The sequence below is a fragment of the Impatiens glandulifera genome, chromosome 6 (genome assembly GCF_907164915.1).
Source record: "Impatiens glandulifera chromosome 6, dImpGla2.1, whole genome shotgun sequence".
Lineage (NCBI taxonomy): Eukaryota > Viridiplantae > Streptophyta > Magnoliopsida > Ericales > Balsaminaceae > Impatiens > Impatiens glandulifera.
Genome location: NC_061867.1, coordinates 40,914,238 through 40,925,163, shown reverse-complemented (window position 1 = coordinate 40,925,163; position 10,926 = coordinate 40,914,238). Strand labels below are relative to the sequence as shown.

The window sequence follows — 10,926 nt, the reverse complement described above, 5'->3', positions numbered from 1 at the left end:
CTAAGTTATTTGGATATAAAAGATGTTAATTAATTCACATAAATCAATCCAAATAAAAGTTGTTAAACAAGCCCAAATTGAATAATTAAATTTAATAATTAGAATAAAAGGAAGGTTCACATCAACAACCCTTTGAATAATTAAAATTAATTCAAAAACAATTCAAACAACTACTCCATTTGTATCATCAAAACCTCTCTCTCTCTCTCGAGTCTCGACCTTTAACACAAACATATACACTCGAACTCGATCTTCCTCTATTTCTGCAACGGCAAGCAAAAATGAAGCAAAAGATGTTGATTAAGGTGAACATGAACACTGACAAGTCCCGATCCAAAGCGTTGAAAACCGTGGTTGGGCTTTATGGGGTTGAATCAGCAGCTCTTCAGGGGAATGAAAAGGATCAGTTAGAGATTGTCGGAGAAGGTGTAGATTCCGTGGACCTTACAAGACTTCTTCGTAAGTACGTTGGCTATGCCGATTTGATTTCCGTCGGTCCGGTGCCGGAGAAGAAGCCTGAACCGCCTGCAGCCGTAGTAGCAGCTATGCAGGCCACTCCCCAGATGCCGGTTTGGGTATATCAATATCCGACCATTAATCAGCCCTATATTTATGATGTCAGAGACAGTACTGAGTCCAACTGTTCCATCATGTAAATATATTGAAGAAGAAATCCAAGAACAGGGAAATTGAAGAGAAGAAGAGGATGATATTTTTTTCTCTCTCTACCTAGTTCAAATGATCAATTAGGTTCCTCTTTATTCATTCTCTGTTTTCTCATTTGTTTTCTTAGCTAAAGGTTGATTGGTTTATTCAGAAAAGGAAAATCAGGAGAGTGGTTTTTGTTTTACAAGTCCTGACAGTTTTGTATAATTATAAATATTATTAATCATTAATAAAATTATAAATTTTGATTTATTTAAGGAGGTCGATGCAGTGTTTCAGTTATGGGTTCATCTGTTCTGTTTTTGACTTTTCAATTCCAGTTATTTAAATTTTTATTTTTTTTAAATAAATTTAAAAATTAAACCTAAGTGAATTTATTTAAATTTGGTTTATTCGAATTCGGTTCTAATTCGGTCGAATATTAGGTCTATAGATCATATATTGAACAACTCCTACCCGTAACTCCTACATGTAAGATAAAAAAAATTTTCTTAAAATTTCTAATAAAATAAATAAGTTGTTAAAAAAATTTTATTTATTTAAATTATAAAAAAAATATAAATCACGTAAACTAAGCTTAGACTCACTGTCAATATTCAGCAATTAAACGACATAAGTAAAATAGTGCTGACGACGTCAATATATGAATTAAACGACATAAGTAAAATAATGCTGACGACGTCAATATATGACGGTGGACAGGTGTTGATGATAGTGATGATATTACTAGTGAAGTAGCTAGATATATGACTAATTTAGATATTTTTAAAATTAGAGATGAAATGAGAACTAGTAGGACCACAAATGCGAGGAAAGTGAACAGACTAGAAAAGGGAAAAGGACTAAGGAATTATAAATTTATTGAATTATTGGGCTGAATATTAGGGATCTAGTAAGAGGCCCATAATAATTTAATATATAATATATAATAAATTATATAATATATAATAAAAATTAAATTCGGTTTTTGATTACTTTTTGAGTTGAAACCTAAACTCAGAAACCAAACAAAAAAACCGTATTAGAATTCGAATGGGTTCAGAATTCGATTTGAAAACCGAAAATGTAATTCTAATTCGGTTTATTCGAATTCGGTCGAATATTCAATTCAGACCGAATATTGAACACCCCTAATTTCAGTAGATGAGTTTATTTAAAAATTTTGAAAAATTATTATGATATTTAAGTTTTGAATTAAGCAATTTAACTAATAAAAAATAAATAGAAATAATTTTTTACTATGATTTTGAGGACTTTTTCCTACCTTTATTTCTCATCTCTTAGGACTCGTTTGATTTTTGATTATTTGAGTTTTTTTTTTTTACTTTTTTTCTTAAACCTATATTTGATAAAATATCTAAAAAAATTAGTTTTTTATGGTTAAAATTGAAAAATGTTCTTTATTTTTGAAATATATATTAATTTATATAATTAAATAAAGGATATTTTTGTATTTAAATAGATAAAAGGAGTGATTAAATATTGAAATGATTGGTAAGTTTTGAATAAAATCAGAAAAAAAAAACCCAAAAAATACTTGATCAAACTAGCCCTTAGTCAAATTATTTTTTGAAAATTAATAAAAGTTGACATATGTATATAAACATTTTAATTAGAGTTTTCTTTTAGTTCGTAGTTTGGTGATACTCGGAAAAGGCCTTTCGAACTTCATCCTTCGTACCCATTTTAAAAATGACCTCTACTTATAAAGTTGGCTTTTTGAAAATCGGTTGTATAACATTTGAATTATAACCGATTAATCTTTCGGTCATAGTCATGCTTCTAGATTTATATTTAAAATATTAAAACAACAACATTTAAAATGCTTGTCCTGGTCATTTTTAAAGGCATTAGAGTTTAGAAATAAACATCAAATAAGTGTTTGTCGAAATATTTTTGTGGAAACATCCCAAAATATTTAAAATTCATTTTCTAATTTTTCGGGATGTTTAGAAAATGATTTGAATTCCCAAAATTTAAAAATTATTTTGGATTTTTAAAAGTGGAACCAAATAGGCCTTAGGACCAAAGTCATAGGTTTAGGATTTGTCTTTATCGGTGGAGACCCTCAGTCGAGGCTTAGGAGCTCTCGGCAAGAGTATCAGAGTTGCTCGGTCAAGGTGCTAAGGACTCTCGGTCCTTAGCTGATCTTACCAATCTAGGAGTAAAAATCTATCAGTCTTAGACTAGCCTGAGGTTAGGTTTCTCAATCGAGGAGTATAACATTTTAGTCTAGGGCTCGGGAACTCTTGGTCTGAAGCTTAGGATACTCGGTCCCAAGGTTAGGCCTCTCAGTCCTTTGTCTATAGAGTCTTGGTCCCGAACTCAGACCTCTCAGTCCTAGGTCTTGGAATTCTCGGTCCTAGGTTTGGATTTCTAGGTCGTGAGCCTTGATAATCTCTTCCTATGTCAGACATCTTAGTTCGAGGTGAGAATTCTCGGTTAGGTTTCTCGGTCTTAATGTTAGAGCTCTCGGTCCTAAGTCTAGGAGTTTTGGTTCTAGGGTTACTCTCGATTCTTGGTCGGACCTCTTAGTCCTAGGTGAAAATCATCGGTCATATTTCTCGGTCCTAGCTCAAGAACATAGGTCGGACCTCTCGGTCATATGTCGATTTTCTCGATTCTAGGGTTTGTTCCGGACCAAGGATCCTCGGTCAGATCTCTCAGTCCTAGACTAAGAGTCTCGGTCCTGAAGAATAACAAAGGTTTACTTTTTAAAATTAGTTTTTTTAGCTCTGATTCTTTGATCTAAGAGCTTGGATAGCTTCACAAAGCTCCCAGGAGAATGTTGATCATCATCTCAAGGTATGGATCAACGTGAATGATGATTAATTTATTCAAAATAGTTTGTGATTAAAAATCAGGTTTTTGATTTTAAAGATGTTTAAAGTGAAATGAGCTATCAAATAACATACTTATATTACATATATTTTATTGGTACCAAAACAAGAACACTAGTTGTTCGTTTTGACCAATTAAAGAACTCAAAATTTTGATTTTGATCAAACATGATCTACATAGTTGTTCAACATCATTATAATCATGTTGGAAGCTTTATGGGCTGTGTTCAAATGAATTAACCCAAGAACAACAAACCTATTTTTTTATTTTTAAAATTCAAATTTGGGTTTTTGTTATTTAGATCGATTGATCGGTTCTATCCTATCCAAATAGTTTATTAATCATCTACGGATAATTCTCAATCATGAAACACCATAAACAACAAGTATACAAGTTTATACAATTTGAAATGTAAAAATTTCAAATTCAAACTGTATATATGAATTAGAGGTTGATTGGAACATTACCAAGTGTAGAAGAACACTTCTTGACCCTTAGGAAAACTTTCTAGATGCTTAGATCCAAACTTTAAGGCCTTAAACAGAAAATTCGAAAAAATATGAAGCTTTGAAGCATTCATGGAGGATTTTGATTTTCTTCGATTTAAGGGTTGTGTGTTGGTGCCTTAGCTTGAGAATGACTTGAAGGGGGTATTCATACTAATTCTAAGTTAGTTGGGGAAGACAAGTGGGCTGAATCAGTCAAAAGTCATTAATGGCTTTTGACTTTTCTTGGCTTGTAGTCGCCGAAATAGGCAATGACGAAGCTCACTCTTGTAGGGAGAATAATCACCAACATAGGGTGATTATTCTGACCTTTGAATAAGCTCATTTGGTGGCCCAATGGATGAGTTCCAAAAATCCAAGATCATCACGGGCTCTTCACGCTTATCTAGACAGCGTTGCAATGAAGAAGGCGATTAAAGGTCAAAATGGCATCATTTTGATTGCGTCTTGGCATTTCGTTTTGACGTCGTTGGCGTTTGGATGGTCTGTTAGTGTTCCAACTAACGACCGTCTCCAAATCTGCTGCGACCCAGGCACGCGTCTCCTCGGCTACAACGAGCTACGCGGAACGCTCTAGCACGTTGGATGAAGACCAAAAGTTCTTCCAATTGATGCAATTACTATTGCAGCCTTTTTATCTATTTTCGGAAACATCCGATTACATATATTTGTTTTTTTGGAATATGGTTAAAATCATTTCGTTAAAAACCCAAAAGTGGGAGGGTTAAAGATCAAAACTAGACAAACCCTAGTTATGATTAAAGGACGACAATCAAACGACCCTTAAGAACCTGATTTTTAGCAATAAAACATCCAAACATATATTATAAATAAAGATTATAAGCTGTATCAAATACTAATTATCCCAATTAGGATTTTATTTCCATACCGATTTGTTCTATCAAAAGGTTGTCTTCCTCTACCCCGTGTCCTTTCTCTTGCAATGAAAAGGGGATGAACTAAAGAGGTTGATGAATACTTCATATTATCATTTTAATTTCATTTTTATTTATAGGAACCTGTTTTGATTTGATAGAAATATTTTTTTTCAGGATGTCTGGGATCTTCAACTTGTTGTTCAAAACTTGAATTTCTAGATCATTGTCTTCATTTCCTTCAACTTTAGTTTTGAAATCCTCAGCAACTTTAGATTCCTCTGTATCAACCATGAAATTCTCTTATACCTCTTGATTAGTCTGAGTATCTTCCTCTTTGTTTTCATCAGCAACCACTTCAACTTGATTTGATTGTGATTCCTCAACTATCTCTTCAACATGATTAGGTTGAGGTTCTATCTCCTTCTTCGTATTGCTTTCTTCTTGTACATAATTTTATTTATCTTTTATTTACTGTTTTTTAACCATATTTTTCTCTTTGATTATAAGCACATCTGTTTCATTTTCATGTATCTTTACTTTTTGACCTTTATGAATTTTCTAATCTTTTTCCTTAGCCAAATCACATTTTGGGCTTGCATGTAGGTATTGCAGAAATAACATATATCTGGCCTCCACTCATAAGTGATTTCCATGACAGTATAATTTCTTTTTCTATCTACTACTGTCATACTTTTCGGCAGTGTGCTTCTAGGATGCACTTCAATTCTAATTCTAGTAAATGATAAGTGTTCTCCTCTTTCAGTAATTGTGTCCATGTATAATGGTCTACCCAATAAATTTGCAAAATGACTAAGGGCTTCAAAATTGTATATATGTGCATGTATATTCCAGAGTTTGATCCATATTTGTACAGTTTTCTTTTCGTTTACTCAATAAGTTCAAGTCTTCAGACCATTTTTTTAATTCATACAGTTGGATCCTATATATGTATGCCAATTTCCTATAATTTCCTCTAGATTAGATTCCTTCATGAATTTAAGGAAATATAGATCATGGAAATTTAGTAAAATCTCCTGCAGCCATTTTCCTTCTCATTGCTTTAACAATGTCTCTTTAGTAATTGGGAAGGATACTCTGTTTTTCCCTATGTAGTTTTCCCACAACTATATTTTACCATTCCTTTATATAATTTTCATCTACTTCACTAGGAAATTTAAATTCAAATGGTGAATTTAATACTTCAACTTTTGTCTGTGTATTTCCCAAGTAGATTTTCCCTTTATAGGTATGATCTTTTGACATTTTTGCATTGTTGTTCTTCCAGACTTCATTAATTTTCCATGTCGAGTTACTCCTGGTAGTATATGACTTAAATTTGGGAGTCTTCATTAGCTCTTTCATTGTAGCAACTGACCATTGAACAATTTATTCATATTTTTTTAGTAGATTCTAGTCTTAAAAATAGTGGATGTTGTGTTGAATTATAATATGTTGTGCTTTCTCCTTATTAATGACAATTTCTCCCTATAGGCATGAATAAGGAGCTTTGTAATCTCAATCTTGAGCCTAAACAAATTAACTCTTTTTATTATACCGTATATTCCAAACTCCTTCATTATCCCTTGTTTTCTTGCATTATTTTATACAAGAATTTTTCTAGAAGCAGTTGGAGTAGATTGCTTATTTGTGTTGTTATTCTGTTATTCTTTGTTGAATTCTTCATCAATTCTTTCATTTTTTTGACTGTTGCTTCCTTAATTCCTTCTAGCACAAACTCTCTAACTTATTTAGATTTATTATTTTTAACCTTCCCCTTTCTCTTCCCCTTTCTCTTCCTCATAATGGTAGAAACATAGTAATAGAACATAGTAATTGTAGAGACTCTAAGAAATGATCACAGATAAACCGCAATCGAGAGAAAATTCTAGTGACGCTTACAAATGCACAAGAAATTGTTAGGATTTGTATATCCTAAATCCGACCTGCTTGAAACAATCTGTAAAAATACAAGAAAAAAGAACACAAGAAGACAAAGATTTCTAGTGGTTCACTCAAAATGAGCTACATCCACTTCAGCCACCACCAGATTTCACTATGAAAAAGAAGAAGGAATACAAAGTTTTTGTCTCATACTTTATATCTCAAAAATTCTATCTAATTACTGTTAACCCTTAATAATCACATATTTATTGGGTAAATATTCAGGTAATAAAACATAAATAACTCTAGGTCAGGCCCAAGCCTAAAACTAAATACAAACCCAATAAATTCTAATTAACAATTGTAGAGTTTATTATACGTCTAGGCTCCATAACTTAACAATCTCCAACTTGGAGACTAACTTCATCATCTATCGATTGGTAGCGGCTTTCCATCTGGTGTCTTAACGAAGAAGACCAACTGAAGTTGCACACAATGTCTTAAGTATCGTAGTATCCACTTTACTTCTTCTCAATGTTGTCTACCCGGGTTGCTCATGAATTTGCTAATAACTTTCACTGCATGTATTATGTTTGGTCTTGTGCAAACTATTGCATACATAATACAACCAATGACAGAGGCATACAAAGTAATGGTCATGTAATTTTTCTCCTCCTCTGTTGAAGGTGACTGATCTTTAGATAGTCTGAAGTGACTAGCTAAGGGTGTAGTAATTGGTTTTGCATCATACAAGTTGAACCTGCTAAGAACTTTCTTCACATATTCTTCTTATGAAAGTTTGAGAACTTCTTCATCCCTGAAATTTCTCATCCCAATGATTTGTTTTGCAGTACCCAAATTCTTCATTGGAAACTTTTTAGACAACTCTTTCTTGATCTTATTTATCTCATACAAGCTTGCTCCAACAATCAACATGTCATCAACGTAGAGGAGTATAATAATGTACAATTTATTAAACCTCTTGATATAGTAGTAATGATCAGCTTCACACCTCATAAAATTGTTTCTTTTCATGAAGCTATCGAACTTCTTGTACAATTTCCTTGGAGCTTGTTTCAAACTATATATACTATTTTGAAGCTTACATACAAGCTCATCTTTTCCTTTGATTTCAAATCCTTCTGGTTGTCGCATATAAATCTCTTCATCTAAATCACAATGAAAAAAAACAGTTTTGACATCCATTTGTTGAAAATGTAGGTCTTTTTTCACAACAAAACTCAAAATAGTTCTAATTGTCATCAATTTAACTACTAGAGAAGATCTCATTGTAGTCAATACCTTCTTTATGTTGAAATCCTTTCACAACCAATCTTGCCTTGTACCTCATGGTTTTATCATGTTCTTTTATTCTTGAAGATTCATTTATTGTGAAGTGATTTCTTTCCCTTTAGTAGCTTAGTGAGCTCCCAAGTATGATTCAACATCAAAGAGTCCATCTCATCTTTCATTACAGACTCCCACTTAACCGATTCATCAGATTGTATTACTTCCTCACAGCATTCAGGTCTACCTCTATCTGTCAACAAGATATAGTTCAAAGATGGAAACCACCTCTCAACTAGTTTTCGATTCCTTGACAATCTTCTCAACTGTATAACCGGTGCTTGTTGATTTAACTTTGGGGCCACGTTCTCAACGATTTCATGTTCAACAACACAATTTTCTTCTTCGACAGTCGATATATATTCAGCTGGAAATTCTCTCAAATCGACCATACCAGTCTCTTTCAACTTGGAATCACCATCTAATGCCTTTCCTAAACAATCTTTGTAGAGAACTTGTTCATTTAAGATAACATTTCTGTTACGAATGATCTTCCGATTTTGATTATCCCAAAAACGATAACCAAATTCGCTATGACCATAATCAATGAAAAACATTTATTAGACTTTGGATCAAGTTTGCTCCTATCACATTCATTAATATGAATATATGATAAACAACCAAACACTTTCAAATTAGAAATGTTTACCTTTTTATTGCTCCAAAATTCTTCAAGTATTCTGAATTCAAGAGGAACAGAGGGTCTCCTGTTTATCAAGTAGGCAACAATATTGATATTTTTTCCCTAGAAAGTTTTAGGTATCCCTGCATGTAATCTCATGCTCCTAGCACGTTCGTTCAATGTTCGATTCATCCGTTCAGCTACTCCATTCTCTTGAGGTGTTCGGGGAACAGTCTTCACCATACTGATTCCATTTATATCACAATATTTTTTGAAATTTAAACTGATGTAATCTCCTCCATTTTCATATGTCAAACATTTAACCTTCTGATTTGTTTCATTTTCAATTAAAGTCTTCCACTTCTTGAAAATAACAAATATTTCAGACTTGTGCTTCATAAAGTAAACCCATACTTTTCTTGTTGAATCATCTATAAAAGTCACATAGTAGTATGATTCGCCAATAGAAGAAACAGGTGCAAGTCCCCACACATCAGTGTGTACTAACTCTAACCTTTCTTTCTTGAGTTCATTCCCAATCTTTAAGAAACTCACCTGTTTCTGTTTTCCAAGAATGCAATTTTCACATAACTGATATTCAACAGACTTCAGTTCTGGAATCTGTCCATTCTTAAAAAGAATTTCATCCCTTTTTCGCTCATATGGCCCAACCTACAATGTCACAGCTCACTGTTCTTCGAGACATCAACTACAACAACAACTATTTTTCTGCAAGTTGAAGTCGTGTATAAAGTTCATGTTTTGTGACCTAGAGCAACAACTATTTCTCCTTTAGTCATCTTCCACGCACCATTTCCACAACTGAAATTGTGACCTTCTTCACCAAGTTGTGTAACAGAAATCAGATTGCGCATTAAACCTGTAATGTGTCTCACCTTATTAATCTTCCAAACAGAACTATTTTCCATGTTCAATTTGATATCCCCCATGCCAAAAATATCCAGTGGCTCACCATCTACGAGATAAACTTTCCCATAGTTTCTAGCCACATAATTCTCTATTAATTTTTTGTGGGAAGTGGTGTGGAAAGACGCTTCCGAGTCCAAGACCCATGAATCTATCGGGCTATCAACAGACAGAAGTAACGCATCATTGACAGTTTCTGTAACAACGTTGACTTCTACATTTTTATCATTACCGTTTCTCTTCGTTGCTTTGCAGTTCCTCTTCAAATGACCATGTTTACCACAATTCCAGCACTTAAATGTCCGCCCAGACTTGGACTGACTTCTCTTGTTCCTCGATATATATCTGCTCTTACATCAGTTGCAATTTCTATCATTACCTCTGCCCCTATTTTCCACATTCAGAGCAGATTTTTGAACGTTTTACCAGAATCAATTTTACAAACCTCTTCAGCAACAATATAATATCTAACTTTAACAAATTTTAGTTTAGCATTTTCAACTGAATTACTAATTGTTGCCCTCATAGGTTACCAGCTATTTGGTAGAGATGCTAACAAAATCAAGGCACTAACTTCATCCCCAAAATCAATCTCAATAGATAAAAATTGATTCACAATTGTATTAAATTCATTCAAATGAGTAGTGACAGAAGTACCATATACCACTCTTAAGTAAAAGAGTCTTTTCATTAAGTGTACCTTATTGCTAGCAGATTATTTCTCATACATATCAAAAAGAGCTTTTATCAGACTCATGGTGGTCTTCTCCTTTGCTACATTGTGAGCAACCGTCTTGGCTAGCGTCAATCGGACAAATCCCCAAACCTGTCTATCAAGGAGTTTCTATTCAGCTTCATCCATCTTCTCTAGTTTCGCACTCAAAGGAACATGAAGCTTCTTTCCATAGACATAATCTTCAATCTACATTCTCTAGAAGGCATAATATGTCCCATCGAATCTTCCAATCCCATGTCTTATATTGTTCTCACTTGCCATCGTTTTCAATGCTCAGATCTAGCCTAGCTACTCTGATAGCAGTTGTTAGGATTTTTATCTTCTTAATACGACCTTCTTGAAACAATCTATATAAATGCAAGACAGAAAACACAAGAAGACACATATTTATAGTGGTTCACTCAAAATGAGCTACGTTCAATTCAGTCGCCACTAGATTTCACTATGAAGAAGAATAATGAATATAGAGTTTTTGTCTCACACTTTATCTCTCTAGAATTCTATCTAATTATTGTTAACTCT

The 10,926-nt window shown here is 33.3% G+C and overlaps 1 protein-coding gene across 1 annotated transcript; it reads left to right on the top strand.

Moving 5' to 3' along the window:
- The first annotated feature begins 203 nt into the window (after positions 1–203).
- On the top strand, positions 204–791 carry LOC124942920 (disease resistance protein Pik-1-like). Its single transcript, XM_047483492.1, has one exon. The coding sequence runs from the start codon at positions 282–284 to the stop codon at positions 654–656; it is 375 nt and encodes a 124-aa protein (XP_047339448.1). The 5' UTR covers positions 204–281; the 3' UTR covers positions 657–791.
- Positions 792–10,926: the final 10,135 nt, after the last annotated feature.